The sequence below is a fragment of the Cydia fagiglandana genome, chromosome 11 (assembly GCF_963556715.1).
Source record: "Cydia fagiglandana chromosome 11, ilCydFagi1.1, whole genome shotgun sequence".
NCBI lineage: Eukaryota > Metazoa > Arthropoda > Insecta > Lepidoptera > Tortricidae > Cydia > Cydia fagiglandana.
This window is the reverse complement of record NC_085942.1, coordinates 7,151,204-7,173,060: the sequence shown is the minus strand read 5'-3', so window position 1 is coordinate 7,173,060 and position 21,857 is coordinate 7,151,204. Positions and strand designations below refer to the sequence as shown.

Sequence of the window (21,857 nt, the reverse complement as noted above, 5' to 3'; positions counted from 1 at the left end):
TTAAGATGCCGTTTGTATTTTAAGATGCTGTTTGTAGTATGTTCATATAAGAATTTTGCGATATTGGTTTGTATACTTGCTCAAGCAGATCTTGTCAGTAGAAAAAGGCGGCAAATTTGAAAAATGTAGGCGCGTAGGGATATCGTCTCATAGAAAATTTGAATTTCGCGCCTTTTTCTACTGACAAGATTTGCTTGACCGTCTATATCTTAATATAGCATGCAAAGATATCTTAACATAAAATTTCCATATCGCTGGATAGGTAGAAAAAATATTTGTTTTAGAAAAGAACAAACATACGGACAGACAGACAGACAGACAGACATGACGAATCCATAAGGATTCCGTTTTTTGCCATTTGGCTACGGAACCCTAAAAATGTGTAGGTATTCATCACATGTCAAAGACCGTGGCGGTACTCGATACATTATGATTGGACCATTAAACGCTTCTGTCGTTTTTTTACTTATGGGTCTGCAATTTAAAATCACAATTTCAATTCTAAATATTAATACCTAAACCGCTACCTAACGAGTAATATTACACAAATAACCCACATTTTTTTTATTTCAATAGTTATCTTATTATTCCCTTTTAAAGCCCAGTAATAGTGCCATTACTATCTCATTAAATTTACTCCAATAGGTACCAATAGAAAGTGTGCGCTGACACGCCATGCGTTGCGTGTATGGAAACCTTTATTCGAAACTCGTGCGCGCGAACGGGTGACGACGGAGGCGACGCTTGCGCAACCCCCGCCCCCGCGCCTCCGCCCCACCGGCCAGTCCGGCCATCGGCGACCGCCAGTTTATCCGAATTCGTGCAGCGATGTGTACATGTAACTAGTGATACATTATGACGGGAATAATGGATTTAAACATTGGTGGGTAAGAACACATTATGATTGTTATGTAATTAACTCTAATTGTTATAAATTAAGAAGGTAATAGGGTTTTTATTTTTTAAGGTCTCGTATATTTGCATGAATGGGGCATTTCCGCGGAAACCATTAAACGCTTCGAAGGTACGTGTTTGTTATTTTCGTTGTCGGATTATTTTCGTTTTTTTTAGTGTTAGAAATTAGGTAACCAATGTTGGCGTGTCTTTTTATTGGAAAATGCTTTTAAAACATTAGTATAATATATAATTTGAACTATTACTTATGAAAGCGAGCTTGTCGGTCGCCATCTTTTTAAATTGGTTCACGGTAAATTTCTGTGTTGTTTTATCTCATGAATCTTGTACCTTTAAACGAGCAATTATTGTTATTTATTTATTTTTATATTTCGTTGATCTCGGAAACGGCTCTAACGATTTCAATGAAATTTGGTATATGGGGGTTTTCGGGGGCGAAAAATCGATCTAGTCTAGCTAGTCTTATCTCTGCGAAAACGCTCAATTTTTAGAGTTCCGTACCCAAAGGGTAAAACGGGACCCTATTACTAAGACTCCGCTGTCCGTCCGTCCGTCTGTCACCAGGCTGTATCTCACGAACCGTGATAGCTAGACAGTTGAAATTTTCACAGATGATGTATTTCTGTTGCCGCTATAACAACAAATACTAAAAACAGAATAAAATAAAGATTTTAGTGGGGCTCCCATACAACAAACGTGATTTTTGACTGAGGTTAAGCAACGTCGGGCGGAGTCAGTACTTGGATGACCGTTTTCTTTTTTGCCGTTTTTTGCATTATGGTACGGAACCCTTCGTGCGCGAGTCCGACTCGCACTTGCCCGGTTTTTGAGTTTTATAATGTTTTCCGAGCAAAGCTCGGTCTCCCAGATATTATTGTTAACAGTGCAATACTTAACATATTTCAGATAACAATATATCCCTCGAATTAATGAAATGTATGAAATCTGAAGAGTTACAGGAACTCATTCCGAATATAAGAGACAGAATTTTGTTCAAATCTGGGTTGGAACAGCTCTACAAAGTTATAGACGTACGTACCTATTGTTTACTTACCTGTCAACCTTTACTTATTAAGTAGTTGAATCAAAAGCTGTGCTTTTGTTGAAATGACACATTATTCTTAGTTAAAACCACAGTTTTCCTTTCTTTACTGAAATGGTTATGGTTGCAGGAAACGTCAACGGAAGCGGCAACAACAAGTGACATAGATTCGAGTAATGATGGTATATCAGCGCCGTGTAGTCCATCAGGGCGTGCGTCCAGTTTATCCAGTGTGTCCAGCTGTAACGAGAACCCTCGATCCGGAAAAAATCCACGCGTAAGTGTTTGAGCATTACTTAACTAATTTATATTATAAAACAAAGTTCTCTGCTGCGTCTGTCTGTATGTTCGCGATAAACTTAAAAACGATTGCACGGATTTTCATGCGGTTTTGACCAATACCATTCGAGTGACGCGACTCTTTCTTTGGTTGGACTGTAGCAAAGAGGGGCTGGGACTTAGAATTTTTATTTATTTTAATTTTAATTGTCATTACTAAAAAAGTGATTATTTCATCAAAATCTTTTAAATAAATCGTCGTCTAGTACCCACAACACAAGCCTTATTGAGCTTACTGTGGGACTAGGTAGATCTGTGTAAAATTGTCCTATAAGTAATATTTATTTTATTTTTATTTTAAATTATTCTAAGTGTTTTGCAACCCATAGGGGTTGCTTGGTTTTGTTCCTTTAATTAAATTTCCTATTCCCAGAAACGGCCCGACGGCCCCTCTTTGGTATTACAGTTTGTTGGGCATGGGTTGTGCACACCATCTTTACAATAGGTTAAAACTACATGTCCAAATTGTTGTTTACACGAATTTTAAGGCTGCGGACCGCGTGCGTCCAGGCCCCTATTTCACCAACGTGACAGGTGCGACAATTCGACAAGTCTCATTGTTGCTGACGTCACAGGCATCCATGGGCTACGGTTATCGCTTACCATCGGGCGGGCCGTATTCCTGTTTGTCACCATCATTGTATTATTTAAAAAAACTTTATTATATCGGCAAAACACAGGCATTTCTCTTGCGATGCTTATGATGATAATGATGACAATTGTCACAAGATTTCAAAGAACTTTCGGTAATTCTTGACAGCAAATGAGTTTTGTGCCGGAATGTTGTGACAATTGTCGTATTTCTTGTGACAATTGTCATTAGCTTCGCAAAATAAGTACTTATTAACTGGCGATATAGTGGAGTTTTTTTTAAATTAACATGTTGGTGGCACACAACCACACCGCCCATCTGATGGTACGCGGTTACCGTAGCCTATGGAGGCCTGTGACGTCAGTAACAGTGATGTCGACAATTGCCGGACCTGTCACGTTGGTGAAATAGGGGCCAGTCCGCGGCCTAAACGTTCCGTCACACAGGCGCGTTTTCCGGGCGGGACGTGAGCGTTTTGTATTAAAAGCGGCGCGTCCTGTGTCCTGTGTGACGAAGCCTTTAATAGAGTTCCGTAGGTCTTAATAGGGAAGCCTTATAATTTCGTCATGTCTATCCGTCCGTCTGTCTGTCTATCGGTCTGTTAGTCTTTATAAACCCCTGACGCAAAAAGAGGGGTAAGTAATTAAAATTTCACGTGTCTTGTGTGTCTGTCTGTGACATCTAAACGGATGGACCGCTTTTTTTAATCGAGATGATTCTTAGCTAAATTGTATCAAAATCTGTTTAGCCTTTTTTGAGATATTGAAGTAAGTATACAAGTACGTTCCCTACAGGTGGCATTAAAAAATCCTAAACTGTATAAGTAACAAATTGTTGTTTTCACACGTAACACTAAATATTCGAAACCTTTGTAAACAAACTTAGTTATGCAGTTACCACAAAGCTTTCTCGGTATTAATTGTGTATCCACTATATTGTCTTTATTTATTTTCTGATTCTTATTCATAGGAAATCGATATAACAACAATTTTGAACGATAATAACCACGGTAAACTAGTTTTGGCACGTTTGAAAACGTGCAAGAAGCTCGACGCTACTTTTAGATCCCATCTAACCAAAAGTATTGTTGAGTGGTACCTTAAGCATAACGAATGCATGAAAAAGGAAGATTTTATGGTTATAGCTGAAGCAATTCAAGTCTTTATTCCCACGGAATTAAAGGTTACCTACTTTTATACGCATTATTCGTAGGTAGTTATTGCATGTAAGTAATATGAGTATACAAGTGTTCCAAAAACCAGCGTTAAAATGAAAAGGTCTGATATAAGGCAGCTCATTTACGTCATTTATGGTCACCCTCTTTGTTTTATCCAAATTGCTTTCTGTACCTATCAATCTTACAATTCTTACATATTAGTGCGATAGAGACAGATACAGTTGTCGTAGCGCAAAAGATTGGCATGTTGGCTATTACGCGCCCGTGGTGCCTAGCCAAGATGGCAATTTTTGTTTTTAATTTAATAACCAAATCATTAGGTACATTACATAGGTACAAATTTCGCCGTTCTGGGGGTATTAATTTAATAACCAAATCTTTAGTACAATTTAGCTGTTCTGGGGGCCTTGCCAATATGCCAATCGCTTGCGCTCCGACAACGAAGCGCTTTCTGTCTCTATCAGACTATCACTCTTACATATTAGGGCGATACAGATACAGAGATAACGTTTCGTTGCCTTAGCGCAAACGATTGGCATGTTGGCTACGCACCCAAGGTGCCTAGCTAAGATGCCAATTTATGTTTTTAATTTAATAATAACTAGAGATGCAACGGAGAGTTGTTTGGCCGGATACCGGATATTCGGCCTGACCATCGGCCGAATATCCGGTATCGAATATCCGAATATTCGGCCGGCGGAACTATACCTACATTTCGGTTCTTCAGGTGCGCATTGTGCAGGTTTTGACCTGTTTCGTAGTTAACGATCGCGCGGATTCATTTCTGGGTTCGAAATAAGTGCGCGTGCAAGTGAGTGGAATGTTTAAATTGTTTTAAAATAATAAACGGTTTTTATAGTCCGTGGAGCTCACGACATAAAAGTGTGATATACGGCAAATGATGATGATGGAATTTCCTTTTGCAGAGTTGCTCCTTTTGACTCACAGATTGATTTAGGAGGGGGAGCCAACCGGATTTTTGATGCAACATTTTGACTTAAGGGGGGGTGCCCTCCGAAATTTGTAAAAAAATTTGTTTGGCTATGTGCGCAAGTTTGGTATAATTTTCGGGTAAATCAAGGATGCTAAATTCATTTCTGATATTTAATTTAAACGGTTTCATATAAATAATTTGAAAAAAAAATTCAATTTTATTTTTTTTCGATAAAATGCCAAAACTTTTCTTATTTTTATATATACACAAAAAATAAAAATTTCATGAAAAAGCCCTACTATTCCTCGTTATAAAAAGTATACACATGGTATATTTATGTCTAAAAATATAGAGAAAAAAAATGAAATGTAGACCTACTTTCGACCACCAGCTCACTGAATAGTATACAAATATATGAGTTACAGCTATGAGAATTACGGCGTTTGATGATGATGAGATACCCACAGATAGGCATAGTGAGTCCTTAAAACCCTTAGATCATTTTAGGAATGGGAGCCACCTTGATTTTTGGTGCGGTGTGATTGAAAGGGTGGGGATGATTTGTCCCATACAATCATAAATTTATGAAAGCATCTGTTTAGGTTTCTGCATTAAGTTTGGTGTCATTATCGAGTAAATTAAAAGAAAAAAAGAGCAATGGACTAATAGTTACATTATTTCGTATTTAAAAGATTTTACTGCCTAATATATTTGTAAATACTCTTTAACATTGCTTATGCTTGGTGCACAACGTAATCCGATTTAAGGGACGTAACTATACGGAGGAAAATAATTTAAATATTAGTCAATATTGACATTATTAATTTGTATTTTGAATACTTAATTACCTAAATGATTTCTATCTTTTGATTTACTCGAAAATGTCATCAAACTTATTGCAGAAACCTAAACAGGTGCTTGCGTAAATTTATGATTGTATGGGACAAATCACCCCACCTTTCATCCCGACTGTATCAAAAATCAAGGTGAATCTCCTTCCTAAAATGATCTAAGGGTTCTAAGGACTCACTATGTATAGTAAAAAGGGATCTCATCATCATAAATTGCTAAGCTGTAGCTCACACCGTTGTATCTTGTTCAATGGGTAGTCGAAAGTAGGTCTACATTTAAATTTTTTTGGTCACATTAATGTAGAATAAATCTGCCATATGTATACTTTTTATAACGAGAAATAGTAGGGCTTTTTCATGAAATTTTTATTTTTTGTGTGCATATTATAATAAGAAAAATATCGGCTTTTATTTGGAAAAAAAAATAGAAAGTTTATATTTTTCATTTTTTTTCAAATTATTTATATGAAACCGTATAAATTAAATATCAGAAACTAATTTAGCATCCTTGAGTTACACGAAAATGATACCAAACTTGACCAAATAGCAAAACTTTATTTTTTACAAATTTCGGGGACCTCAAGGGAAAATCAAGGGGACCCTTGAGTCAAAATTTTGCATCAAAAATTCGATTGGCTCCCCTTCGTAAATCAATCTGTGAGTCAAAAGGAGCAACTCTGCAAAAGGAAATTCCATCATCATCATTTGCCGTATAATTAAGTGAACACCAGGGACTATAATAGTAAATGTTTTAAAATAATAAATAATAAACTGTTTCTTAGATCCAATTTGTTTACTCAGAAATCACGCAATGTTACTTTCCGGTATCCGGCCGAATAGTAGGTTACTATCCGGTATCCGGCCGGATATTAAAATATTGGCCGGATACCGGATAATAACCATATCATTAGGTATTACAAATGGTACAATTTAGCTGTTCTGGGGGCCTAGCTAACATACCAATCGTTTGCGCCACGAGAACGAAACGCTATCTCTGTCTCTCTATCGCACTAATATGTAGGTAAGATTCCAGTGACAGAGACAGAAAGCGCTTCGTTGTCGGTTGTCGGAGTGTAGGCGATTGGTAACTTAGCCAGGCCCCCAGAACATCTAAATTGTACCTTAAGATTTGGTTATTAAATTAAAAACAAAAAAAAATATCTTGGCTAGGCACCTTGGGTGCATGGGTGCGTAGCCAACATGCCAATCCCTTGCGCTACCACAACGAAACGCTAGCTCTGTATCCCTATCGCACTAATATGTAAGAGTGATAGAGATAGATGACTATATACAACTCTACGGAACGTTAACGATTGGCATGTTGGCTAAGCACCCTGATCGGATGATAGAACCGTACTCTTCTTCTTCTTCCTCCTCGCGTTGTCCCGGCATTTTGCCACGGCTCATGGGAGCCTGGGGTCCGCTTGGCAACTAATCCCAGAAATTGGCGTAGGCACTAGTTTTTTATGAAAGCGACTGCTATAACATAACATAAAGCGTGGTCGTGCCAGATAGCATCTTTTTCGTGAATTTATACAAAATCTTCCGTGGTCGTGCTGTATAGCATCACACACACAATGATGGATTATATGTGCCTTATTATCAGCCCTTTTCGTTTTGACGTTGGTTTATGGGATATCTTGTATAAGTATAATTAGATTAGTGTTGCTTCATTGAAAATGTAATAGACGCTTAGCTAAAATGTATGTAAGTAGATAGAGATAGGCATTATGTATGTGATGTACCAAGAGGGTGGACCAAAATCGAAGACAACGCAATCGACGCCTTATTTAATGCAGTGCTACGCAACGTAAGCGCAGACCGCAATAACGTACCTTTCGACATGGTTTGTCACATTTTACCCTCTCAAGGGATGATTCCCGAGATAAAAAAATATGTTCTTATAACGTTATCCTGGTTAGAGTGGATTTAAAAAAGTTTTTCTTTATAATTACTCCTAGTAAATTTGTTCATCTTTGCAAATCATTAAAAAAGTTAACGAAAAGTAATTGAGTAATTTAATTACGAATTAATGTAATTGCAATTGCAAACTACACAGAAAATTAAATTTTATGTAATTAAATTACAAACAATTAAATTATATGTAATTCAATTAGTAATTAAATTACTCAAGTAATTAATTACGCCCAACACTGATAATACGAGTGAGATGCATAGAAAGTAAGTTACGCACACCGCTAGCGAATATGTCAGTGTCAGATCAATGTCAAGCTCGTGGTACTGAAGTTAGCTAACTACGAGTATAGTTACGTCACAGCGTTTTTGTCTGTTTTTAGGAGACATACTACATACCTGGTTTGAAATACAACAACAAATATAGACCTGCCAAAGGAAAACTGATAGATAGGTATAATAATCAAAGGAGACTATTAAAACGAGAAGGTGTTCTTGGCCGGAAAAGAAAACTTCAAATTGAAAATATTGATCAGGAACATTCAGGTACCTACCTAACTACTTACATGTTTAGGCCAGTAAACGAAGGAATTACAGCGGAAATAATACGTGTATAATAAGTGTGTGTACGTGTATAAAAAGGCGCGAATATATTATTAATACATTTTAAAATATTGATCCTAGCGAAAAAGTGTACTGAATGTTTTTTGTAGATTTCTTATGTAATAGATTTTTTTTTTGCTACGGGCCACCGTTTAAGAGTTATTTACGAAAAACTACGAAAAGTGACCTTAAAACCCCCCCTACCCGTTAGCTTCACCCCCACCCCCCGGTACTTTTAGTATTTTCTTTAATACACCATTACCTACACCCATGCTAAAATTGGCTTACACACGAATTATTTCCCCCGATTGGCAATGTTTGGTGTTCGTTTGGTGTACTAGTTTACAGAGTCAACACCAAATACACTTAAGATCAATGTAATCGGGTCACTATGTATGGAAAATCCTGATTTCATTGCTCAGGATGATAGCAGACAAAGTAGCCAAATGTATATCTAAGTCGCAACCCATCTTAAAGGGGCCCACTGATTACCAGTCCGCCGGACGGTATCGGCCTATCAGTTGTTCGGAGCTGTCAACTTTTTGTTCCAACTGACAGGCCGATATGGGCCCCTTAATTAAGTACCTTATACTAAGGATTTGTTGCAAAGTATTTGGCCACATTGTCTGCTCTTACGTGTTTTATATTTACTTTTCATGTGTTGTTTTGCATTTTACTTTTTTACTAAAACATCATTATCTTCAGCAGACATTGAAGAAGACGAGGAAACCGTTATATGGCTTCAGTACAACAAAGAGCCGTTTCAAGAAGTAAAAGATAAATGGCTGCAAACTAGAAAATATCGCATACAAACAGATTACAAAAACTCCACCAAAAATTTGCAAGACATATTAAAGAAATACCCCTTGTTAAAGCAGAGTTTTGGCTTTCAGCTTGTAAGTATACATTTTTATTAAAGCGGTAAAATAGTTATTCCTGTGAAAGTTAATTTAGCGCCACTTGCACCATTCTACTAACCCCGGGTTAACCGGTTAAACCTGACTTACCAGTACAAATTGAGACTAAGTTAACGTTTTAACCGCATAACCTTGAGTTACGGGATGGTGCAAGTGGCCCTAAACGATTAAGGGCCACTTGCACCAATCACTAACCCGGGGTTAACCGGTTACTCATACTCATTTATTTATAATATAATTACATATTACACGTCAAAATTGATATTAAATTAGGTAAATTAAGTAAAACCTGGAGTTACCACGATTACCAGTACAATTTGACACTGGGTTAACGGTTTAACCGGTTAACGCCGGACTAGTGGGATGGTGCAAGTGGTGCTAACGGATTAACTATTTTGTGACAAATATTATCTTTCAGCACTGATTAGTATTTAATATTTTATATGGTTTGCAGATTGAGTTGGACTTTGAATACAGCCATCCTAAAAGGGGCATCTCACTGTTTGTGAAGTTTCCAGAGTTTTTAGAAAAAGCTAATGCTGCTTTTATTGGCGTGAAAGTATTTCAAGATTTGAAGATCCTCTTCAACAACACAACACAAGAAGGTAAATTTTGCCTTTGGTAAATTTTATCGCGAGATAGAGATAGATTTCTCTTATGTGGATGAATCGAGAAATTGGGCCACTGCAGGAAAAAACATTAGGTTGCTTTTACCTTACCTGATCTTATACATAATAATCGTCTTTGTTTTACATGACCATATTATATAATAAGCTCTAATAAGTAGGTACCTATAATAAAATAAAATTCACTAATAAAATTTAAATTTAATTTCAGACACGAAAACATTTATTGCTTTGTCCCTACTTTGTGGGAAACTTGTCCCGACTGTCGGCAGATCTGATAATAGAAGGAACGATAAAAACGAAAAGGTAAGATAGCTGATAGGTTTTGATACATTTATTGTAAATTAGTAAACATCCCTACAATGGAACAGGCACCAGTAATTTAAACACTGGCAAGATTTTACCATAAACAGGAGCCATAGAACTGCTTAAGTTTGATGTTTCATTGATTATTCTTTGTTTTAAAATTAATGGCACCATACATCCCATCATGACTGGAACAAAAAAAACATAGTTTTTATTTGTTATATTGAAACCATAAAACATAATGGACGAATAGGACATTCAACTTTTAACTCGTAAAGTGGTAGAAATTTTACAGGTGCCGAGAAAATATCAAAATGCTCCAAATTTTCTTTTAAATGTCACACATGTCTGGTTCTCCTAACATAGGTTTATTAATCGACCTCAAAAAAGTCGATGGTTCACAGATAGTTCACAGTTCGTGGTCTCTATTTTATCATACAGTTATTTACTCAATGTTTGTTAAGATTTTTATATTATTTATTTACTTATATTACATATATTGACCCTTTGCTTATAAATGTTTCTGTTTTTAGCGCTCGTCAAAGGATTTGGCTGACCAAAAAAAATATAACAAACCGACCATATTAGAATCACGTGACAGCTTGATATTGCATGTGAAGGTAAATATTTTTAATTTAATACCTTATTTTGTATACTATAATAATAAAAAATATTTCAGCATATACACGTCCCACTGCTGGACACAGGCCTCCTCTCATGCGCGAGAGGGCTTGGGCTATAGTCCCCGCGCTAGCCAATGCGGGTTGACGACTTCACATATACCTTTGAATTCTTCGCAGATGTATGCAGGTTTCCTCACGATGTTTTTCTTCACCGAAAAGCGTCTTAGCTAAGAATATAAAATAAATATAAATTAAAGGTGACAATCCATTTCCAACGACAGCTGCACTACTGTTTATTTTACTATGTAAATTGACAATAACACCGACGCGTTCAGTACCAGTAGTGCAGCTGCGGTCAGAAATGGAATGTTACCCTAATGCTGGACACAGGCCTCCTCTCATGCGCGAGAGGGCTTGGGCTATAGTCCCCGCGCTAGCCAATGCGGGTTGACGACTTCACATATACCTTTGAATTCTTCGCAGATGTATGCAGGTTTCCTCACGATGTTTTTCTTCACCGAAAAGCGTCTTAGCTAAGAATATAAAATAAATATAAATTAAAGGTGACAATCCATTTCCAACGACAGCTGCACTACTGTTCATTTTACTATGTAAATTGACAATAACACCGACGCGTTCAGTACCAGTAGTGCAGCTGCGGTCAGAAATGGAATGTTACCCTAAGCTAAGTACTCCAAGCATGTACCTATTGAATATTTTTTGTAAGAAATATACAGTTTACATTTTATTATTTTCTAGACTGCTAAATATCAAATGATATTTCGTACGTAAGTTCCGCAAAACTCACTAGGACGAGCCGGGCTTTGAACCCGCGACCTCCAGATTGAAAGTCGCACGCTCTTACCGCTAGGCCACAAGCGCTTTTTATTGTGTATACTAAACCTGTAAAATGTAGATATTTCAATCGGCATATTCGGCAAACCATGAAGCAAACCCAATTTTTGGGTTTGTCTTATTCGGAATCACTGATGTCAAATGTGTAATAAACTTTTTTTTTTGTTTTAGACTCAGAGTGACATTCAGAATTGCCTTGCAACACGTCGGGATATCCACCTTAAGAAAGGACTCACATGCCAACCAGTGGTAATTTGCGTCGGGCCAGACGTCGAAAATATTACGGAGTTCTACGTCAATTTTGATGACGTCACTTACCAGCTGGAGTCTCTTTTAAAAGCTGTTGACATTTGCTTCAAAACCTTTCATGTATTTGATATAAAATATCCCCGCGAGAGTATTCAGCCGTGGATGTTCATACAACGGTACTTTTATGAAATTCACACGCCACAAGATCATACATTTCCGAGTGTTGCCACTTTAATTGCAGATTTAATGTAAGTTACTATCAATGTTTCTTTAGTGAAAATGACGTTTAATTGCTTTATCTGTAATTCCGAGTTAAAATCCCTGAAAGGTTTGTTTTTACATTTTGACTTGAAACATAATAATTTATCTGAATATAGTTGTGCACAGTCTACATGCAACAGACGCTTTCAAAATATAAAAAGCTATAAGAGACATCTACTCAGTCACAATATCTGTAAGCGGGGTAAATCTCAATCTAATAATGCTACTAATATTAGAACACAAAGAAATCATACACACACACATTGTGAATCAAGTGAGCCGAGTAGTAGTTGTATTCTCCACAATGAATCCGAACAAAATAATGACTTTGAAGTAACATGTATTGAAAATTGTGAAACAGAAATATTACGAAATGATACGTTACCTAATTGTGCTTTTTCACAAGTTTCAAAGCTAACCAGTTCAGACGACATAGCTGATACAAATGAAAAAACCGTTTATGATAACAGCCATATTGAAAATTTACAAAACAAAGCATTACAATTTGCTTTGTCCCTTTATAGCAATCCAAATTTAAACAGGGCTACGGCAGCAAACATTTTAACTGAAATAACACAGAACATAACTAAAGTGATTGGTGAGACTTTAAGTCATTACATGTCAGATGCTGTAAACAACAGTTCTATTCAAGCTGTAATTGATGTATGTTCCACTCCGTTTGAAAAAGTTGACACAGAATGGAAACTTTTACAGTACTTTGAAGGATTAGGTTGTTATATTAAACCCCAGCAATATATAATAGATTCTTCTGTGATACCATGCTTACAAAATGGCTCTAACATATTACAAACTAAAACGGCCAAAGGGACAATGGTGTCACTGAAGGAGTTGTTTAAATGTTTTTTTGAACTACCATCCGTGTTTGAATCAACTTTAACAAATATGGAAAATTTACAGAGTCAAACCGGAAAGCCACTGAGCAATTTCATTCAAGGATCTCTATGGAAATCGAAAATTTTAGGTAGGAGTGGAATATTCATCCCTTATTTTTTATATTTTGATGATTTTGAAACGGGCAATGCTTTAGGCAGCCATTCAGGCAAACAGTCCATCGCAGCCACATACTTGAGTTTTCCAACTCTTCCGTTGGAGTATTTATCATTATTGGAAAATATACTAGTTGCGTCACTGTTTAACACATCCCTAAAAAAGTTTGGTAAAGATTCACTTTTTCATTTACTTATCAGTGAATTGAAAGATTTGGAAACAGAAGGTATTGATATAGTAATTGAAAGTAAAACACAAAAAGTATATTTTGTCCTTGGTTTGATTATTGGCGATAACTTGGGCTTAAACTATTTGTTAGGATTTAGTCAATCATTTTCCAGTAATTATTACTGCAGAATTTGTAAAACTCACAAGTCAGTAATGTGTAAACAAACAGTTGAGTCAGTTTGTACTTTGAGAAACAAAGACAATTATACTAAAGATTTAATTTCAAATGACCCAACCGGAACAGGCGTATACGGAGATAGTATTTTCAATACTCTTCCAACCTACCATGTAACTGAAAATATGGCAGTTGATATCATGCACGATATTTTTGAAGGTGTTTGTCATTACGATATATGCAACATGTTATTGCACTATGTTCATAGGACTAAATTATTTAGTTTGAGCACTTTAAACAGCCGATTATCATTATTTGATTATTCTGCCAAGGAATTAGATCAAAAGCCCGCAACGGAAATAACCATTGACAATTTAAAAAATAAAAAATTAAAAATGAGTGCATCTGAGATGTCTTGTTTCGTTAATATTTTACCTTTTCTTATTGGAGATCTCGTTCCAGAAGATGACAGAGTCTGGAACTTATTTTTGAACTTGTTAAAAATTATTGATATTTTGTTAATGTCTGAAATTGACTGTTCAACAGTAGAATATCTCAAATATTTAATAACAGAACACCATGAACAATATCTCGAATACTTTAATGACACGTTAAAGCCTAAACATCATTTTATGATACACTACCCTCATATTATAAAACGTATAGGACCTCTAAAGCACATTTGGTGCATGCGATTTGAAGCAAAACACAAACAATTAAAACAAACTGCTTATAATACATCATCTAAACGCAATATACCTCTCACTTTAATGATAAAACAACAGTTAAACGTTGCACAAAGAGTTCATACTAGGCAGGGTTTCTCTGACAGACTTACATGTGGAAGCGTTGATAACACTACAATGATTCCTGAATTAACCAACGCGACAGTAAACGGATCTAGTATACGTGATATTCGAATAAATTGGGTGACAAAATATGGCACTATGTTTAAGCCTGGTTTAATTTTTACCATTTTCAATGAGCAAGAAGTTATATTTTACAAAATTGTTTATATACTTAAATTAGAGCCAGCCATTTTTTTATTATGTAAAGTTCTTATTAATATTGGTTTCAATGACCACCTTCAAGCATATCAGCTACACGAAACTAATTGCACGAGTAATTTTGAATGCCTTAAATTAGAGAACGTTACAAGTCTTCCAATAGTTCCTCATTTGGTGCCTAATGGAGATATGTATTGCAGGGTGAAATATTAATAGTTATACCTATTGGGTATTTTATTATGTTTAACATATTTCAGAAAACAAGGTTTCCTTCAAATTAATGTAAAGTATGTAATCTGAGGAGCTGAAAGTCCAACTCCATCTGCAAATCATAAACCAGCTGCTTACAGTCATAATTCATACATTTTCATAAGATAGTGTACATGCAGGTTCATACAGGTTTACATATAAGTAGAAATCAACTACCTCATTTGGTACAAAATTATTAATATCTGCAATTAAGGCGGCATCACTCGGTTTATGTTCTTCTCTCAAAACTCTGGCACTCTGCTTCAACATTTAATGTACCGTTAGAAAATAGTACTGTTTTACAACTTTCAAACGCTATCATTTCTATGTTTTATATAAATTTTGGTATATAGGCGCCACTATCTATAGAGCAATAGGGCACTTTTCAGCCGTCCTAATATAAGGAAAAATAGGGGCTATTCCCACTAGTTACCACCAAGCTGTTACCAGTGGTAACTACTGGGATTTTTTTCTCCACCTTTTACCCTTTTTGTTAAAGTTCAAACCTAATAAAAACAGTATAAATTGTATCGTATAAATACAGAGTAGTTTAATAAATAATGATATGTCCATTAGTGTTCCAGTAAACTGCCTTAAAGTGATAAATAATAGTTTGTTTTTAACTGATTTGTATGTTCGTCCGTATAATTAATTCGAGTTACAATTAATAAGATAAATCTCATTCAAGCGTTAATTTCTCATTGACTATTTTAGTTTTTGCACTTGCACGGGTAAAACTGTTTTTATTTTTATTTTTAATCACTTTTAAGGCAGTTCACTGAAACACTAATCGGCTTAAGGTGGTTCGCCTAGGTTACTCAAAACCTAACTCTCGCTAGATGGCACCACTTTTGCAAAATTTCAGATTTTATTTTTTTGTGAAATGGTCTTGGTATTTGTATACTTAAAAGTATGTTTCGCGCACTCTTTAAGTAAATATTGAACTATTAAAATAAACATTGAATACTTCATTGTGCAAAAACCACCTTTTTAATTCGACGGAGTGTTGCTGTCACGCTTTTTCCTACTATTACTCACACATGCAAACAGTGTTTCCGTGATCCTTGTAGTAGACAATTTCACACAACGTAAGTATGTTGCAATAGCGTAACGGTATGTTCGTGGAAATACGTGCAAGAGGATTGGGGTTCAAGACTGGTGCGAGTAGGTAATTTCTTTTTGTTTCTCCTTTGTGTTATCTTACCTTTAAACCAGCAATTATTAGATATATAATTATTTATTTATATATTTGGATGGTATCAGAAACGGCTCTAACGATTTCGATGAAATTTGCTATAAGGGGTTTGATCTCTTAGCTAGGTCTATGAGAAAACGCGCATTTTTGAGTTTTTATGTTTTGTAAGCTTTGGTCGGTCTCCCAGATATTCAATCTCCGCTTGGCAACTAATCCCAGAATTGGCATGCGCACTAGTTTTTACGAAAGCGACTACCTGACCTTCCAACCCAGAGAGTAAACTTATTTGGATTAGTCCGGTTTCCTCACATTGTTTTCTTTCACCGAAAAATAGGTATCGGTGTATAAATAGGTAGGTATCAAATGCTATTTCGTACAAAAGTTCGAAAAATCATTGGTACGAGCCGGGGTTAGAACCCGCGACCTCCGAATTGCTTTCCGCTAGGCCAGCAGCGCTTCCCCCACATACTCAGTGTTATCAGGTTTTTAGGGTTCCGTACCCAAAGGGTAAAACGGGACCCTATTACTAAGACTTCGCTGTCCGTCCGTCCGTCCGTCCGTCCGTCTGTCACCAGGCTGTATCTCACGAACCGTGATAGCTAGACAGTTGAAATTTTCACAGATGATGTATTTCTGTTGCCGCTATAACAACAAATACTAAAATCAGAATAAAATAAAGATTTAAATGGGGCTCCCATACAACAAACGTGATTTCTGACCAAAGTTAAGCAACGTCGGGAGGGGTCAGTACTTGGATGGGTGACCGTTTTCTTTTTGCTTTTTTTTGTTTTTTTTTTTGCATTATGGTACGGAACCCTTCGTGCGCAAGTCCGACTCGCACTTGCCCGGTTTTTTAAAAATCAAAAACGATTACTTATGAAAGCAGAAGAATATAAATGATCGTATTAGATTTAAAATTGTTACATATTTGCCGTAACTTATTTTTTAAAATGTGTTTTTCAATTAAAAGACACGTCAAGATTGTTTACCTTATTTCTAATGCTAAAAAAAACAAACTATAGTAATAATTGTGTTTTTCATTCATAGACAAAATCCATTATTTTTAACCACAGGAAATTTTATACACTTCTTTTTAGGGTTCCGTACCCAAAGGGTAAAACGGGACCCTATTACTAAGACTTCGCTGTCCGTCCGTCCGTCCGTCCGTCCGTCCGTCCGTCCGTCTGTCACCAGGCTGTATCTCACGAACCGTAATAGCTAGACAGTTGAAATTTTCACAGATGATGTATTTTTGTTGCCGCTATAACAACAAATACTAAAATCAGAATAAAATAAAGATTTGAATGGGGCTCCCATACAACAAACGTGATTTTTGACCAAGGTTAAGCAACGTCGGGAGTGGTCAGTACTTGGATGGGTGACCGTTTTTTTTTTGCTTTTTTTTGTTTGTTTTTTTTTGCATTATGGCACGGAACCCTTCGTGCGCGAGTCCGACTCGCACTTGCCCGGTTTTTATTGCAGTGAGGATGTCCTGATTGTAAAAATCAGAGAGATTAGGTAGAGTATAATTTCTAATTATCTTTGTAAAAATAAAAGAACACGTGTAGCCCATACTTAATAATCGATGTATGATAATAAGAAAAAATAATTAAAAATAAAAAAACAATACGAAATTTAGGTGTAACAAAAATACAAAAAGTTATGTTCCAGCATACAATGACTGGGGATCGAACCGGGAATCTTCCGTTTGCAAGCAAAAAAGCGACTGTTTGCATAACACGCCATGATAGTTCTTAGCTAAGTTGACGAACTTCTCGCTTAGGTCAATTAACTACCTGTCAAATATCAGTGTCAACAAAACTGCACTAAACATGACGGCACTCCAAATTCGAGTCGTGGTCAGCCCGGCAACGTCGGAAATGGTATGGCAACGTCGCAAATGTATCTGTACACGGCATTTGTGACACACACATACGTAAAATTGATGAAAATTTAACTATGATTTTTGCATGATTTCTGTATGAAACATTGTTTTCCTGTTAATTTCGCGCAAACGAATATTCGAAAGAAGATAAATGCGGAAATATTTGTGTACTAATAGTGTGTAGTTACTTAATGAGCTTTGATTGAATTTTGTATGAAAAGCGAACCACCTTAAGTATAATTATTTATTAAAGTACAATATATACAGCGTGTTTGGTACATCGTTTGCCAAATTAAAACGGCAGATAGGTTGAGTCATTTGCTATCTTCTCAGGCCTAGAAATGTTTAATTTGGTGCAAAAAAAATTCTTCCCTTCTATGACAGTTTTTCGTACTTAAATTTCAAATTTTTATTTTCGTAGTTGTAAAAAAATACCATGGCCAATTTTGTTTTTCTAGGTATGAGAACATAGCAAATGACTCAAGCTATCTGCCGTTTTAATTTGGCAAACGATGTACCAAACACCCTGTATATACAACAGTATATATACTGTTTTTATTAGTTGTTGAATTTTAGTGGTAACTACTGGGAAAAAAATCCCAGTAGTTACCACTGGTAATTGGTGGTAACTAGTGCGAATAACCCGAATAATGCAATAACTATATATTATATGAGATTGATACATAGTTACTGCGTATTTTATTAGGACGGCAGCTTTGTGTAGTAAATTTTTTATGGCAGAATTGCTTGTAGGGAGGTGGCTACCTTTTAGAGTGTTTTCCATAGTAGTCTATTTTATAATAAATTATATATTTTGTTAGAGCCAGCCATGACTGAGCAAATACTAAATAAGATTAATGAATGATACACATGAGTTGCGTTCTCGCGCGCGACTCCATACTTGAAGTCGCGCCAGATGTATGGAGTCGCGCGCGAGAACGCAACTCAGCCCACCTACCCCATTGCGATTTTGTAGTCGTTTCGCAGTTGAAATCAAGGCTCTGAACCGGTTTTTTCTTCATACAAAAAATACCGGTATTATTACGTTCTTTTTCGTTCTTTGGTTTTATTATTTCATTTTTGACAATCTAATAATAAGAAGTTGTTACCTAAATACATGATTCAGTCCTACGTAAAGAGCATAAAATAATTAAAAATATTGGGGCTATTTTGGGTTTTACAAAAAACCGGTTCCGAGCCCTGATTGAAATGCAGTCGAGCTATTATATCTTTTCGTTTTTAGATTTGAACATATTTAATCTAATATGCTACTATATATCCCAAAAACCATTTTGTATTTCATGACCCATGTTCCGTGGGAAAAGTTGTTCAGTTTTGTGAGTACCTACTGTACTGTCACTAGGTTTCGGGTTAAGTATACAGGGTTTTTGTAACACCTTGAATATATATTCGCACATATATATATATATATGTATAAAGCATCATAATATGCGCGCCACCTAAACCTAATTCGATTTTTTTTCTACCTGTGGTAGGTTCAATTGTTTAAGAATAAACTTTTTGTCGTATGAATCGTTTTTTAATGTTCTTTTTACAGTACTTGCTATGCCGAACCAACTTGTTTTCTTAGTTAGGCTATAATTAACCTCTATTTTATTTGACTGAAAGTTATGTGTACCTACGCATGCAGAAGATATTTTTGTTTAGTGTCGTGTCTACTTCCTATCTGTGTGAATTTGACTAATGTGTGTAAATTTATCAAAATATTCAAGGAACTTATGTAATTATATTGTATTAACCTAGAATCAATTTAGTATATTTAACAAACCTGTTTTGCAGTGTCTTCTACTAATTTTGTTGCGAACACTAAATGTTTTGTATTGTACCTAGTATTAACAACCTAGACATAATAGTATTGTCAATACAACAGTTTTGCTGTATCAAGTTTGCATTTGTGTTGCATATTATGTACCTGCTCCCCTAGTCTGTTAGGTTTTATGTCCGACGTAAAGCATTAGTCCTCTCCACTCGCATATTTGCCAGAAAGGGACGAATGCTTTATGTCAGACATACAATTTAGCGTACTAGGCTCCACAGATAAAAAAGGCCTTGAATCAACCTTTCGAAGTAAAGGTTGGCTCAACACGAGCTACAGTGTTGAATCAACTTCCGCTAAAAACAAGTTGTAGTCCTAACAACTAAAGCGAAAGTTGATTCAACATTGTAGCTCGTGTTGAGCCAACCTCTACTTCGAAAGGTTGATTCAACAGTATTTTATCAGATAGATGCAACACAAACGCACTTATTGATACTACAGAACTGTTTTGTTGAAAATACTATTTTATCTCGGTTGATACTACAAAACATTTTGAGTATTCCCAATAAAATTAGTATATGTTGACACAACAAAACTGCTTTGTTGAAAATACTATTGATTCTAGGTTAATACAACACCAAGACACTTATTGCCTCAACAAAACTACACTGTTAATTTTATAATTTAATTGAGGTTAATTTAACAAAACATACATGTAGATCTAACTATTACAAGATAAGTTGGTTCAACATTGCAGGACTGTTAACCCTACCCTTTTTTTTAAGTACATTTAACCTTTAAAGCGGGTAATATCAACATCAATACATTTGATTGAATCAACACAACGAGTTTGTTAAAATTACCATTTAATCGAAGTCAACCCAACCTATGCTTTAAAGGTTAATTCAACATTAAGATTAGGTATTTTTAACACTAACGCACTCATTGACATAACAAAACTGTTTTGTTGAAAATACTATTTTATCTAGGTTGATACTACAAAAAATTTTGAGTATTCCCAATAAAATTAGTATATGTTGACACAACAAAACTGCTTTGTTGAAAATACTATTGATTCTAGGTTAATACAACACCAAGACACTTATTGCCTCAACAAAAATACACTGTTAGTTTTATTATTTAATCGAGGTTAATTCAACAAAACATACATGTAGACCTAACTATTACAGCCAAAGTTGTTTCAACAGTGCAGGACTGTTAACCCTACCTCTTTTTGAAAGTACATTTAACCTATAAATCAGGTAAATTCAACACCAAAACATTGATTGAATCAACACCACGATTTTGTTGGCTGTATTTAAAATATATTGGGTTGAGCCAACAATATAGTAAGAGTTGATCCAATATAGTAACTCGGTTAACACAACCTTGAGTAAAAGGGTTAATCTAACATTAAAAACACGTAGATTTTACTGACATGGTTTGTTATTTTTACAGGTTTGCACCAAGTGCAAACTAGTAAAACTAACCATTGAAAGTAAATAGATTCAACACTAACATACTTGTATTTTTAACATTTCAAGTACGTTAAACCAAACCTTGTTAGAGAGTTAATTTTACTGTCATGGTTTGTTGTTTTTACAGGTTTGCACCAAGTGCAAACTAGTAAAACTAACCATTGAAAGTAAGTAGGTTCAACACAAACATACTTGTGTTTTTAACATTTCAAGTGCGTTAAACCAAACCTTGTTAGAGAGTTAATTTTACTGTCATGGTTTGTTGTTTTTACAGGTTTGCACCAAGTGCAAACTAGTAAAACTAACAAAAATGTAAAGGTTAAGTAATGAATTAATAGTTTGCTAGACGGTTAAATTAACCATTGTGCTACTTGTAAAAACAACTAAAAATCGAAGGGTTGGTGCTATATCAACCCCTTGTTAGAGGGTTAATTTTACCATTATATTGAAATGTTGAATCAACAAATATGCAATAAGTTGAAGTTACCGTAACTGATCAACAATACAGTTTTTGTTGATTCAACAAAACTCAAGGGTAGGTGCTATATTAACCCATAAATTTTGTTGAAATATGGTAAAACCAACTAAAAAATTCTTTCAGTGTATAGAAGTCCTGATCAGCCAAAATGTATGAAACAGTAAATTTTTTTACAAGATACGTACGCGTTCCGAAGCCGGGCGCCTTCGGCGCCCTCGTACTAAAATTGTCGG

General features: G+C 35.6%; 2 protein-coding genes across 5 annotated transcripts in view; one reads left to right on the top strand and one right to left on the bottom strand.

Annotated features, from left to right (window-relative positions):
- Positions 1 to 21,857, bottom strand: part of LOC134668851 (macrophage mannose receptor 1) — a 139,973-nt gene that overhangs the window by 111,198 nt on the left and 6,918 nt on the right. The gene's annotated exons all lie outside the window — the stretch shown is intronic.
- On the top strand, positions 804 to 19,424 carry LOC134668830 (uncharacterized). Of its 4 annotated transcripts, none has more exons than XM_063526294.1 (12): positions 804 to 883; positions 968 to 1,024; positions 1,822 to 1,946; positions 2,088 to 2,234; positions 3,858 to 4,070; positions 8,148 to 8,310; positions 9,076 to 9,263; positions 9,739 to 9,889; positions 10,122 to 10,216; positions 10,750 to 10,836; positions 11,866 to 15,611; positions 18,127 to 19,424. In XM_063526294.1, exons 1-11 carry the CDS (start codon positions 856 to 858, stop codon positions 12,193 to 12,195), a joined length of 1,584 nt encoding a protein of 527 aa, XP_063382364.1. In that variant the 5' UTR covers positions 804 to 855; the 3' UTR covers positions 12,196 to 15,611; positions 18,127 to 19,424. The 4 variants fall into 4 exon arrangements, with proteins under 4 accessions (XP_063382364.1, XP_063382363.1, XP_063382365.1 ...); XM_063526293.1 differs by having other exon boundaries at positions 9,073 to 9,263; XM_063526295.1 differs by lacking the exon at positions 3,858 to 4,070 and having other exon boundaries at positions 9,073 to 9,263.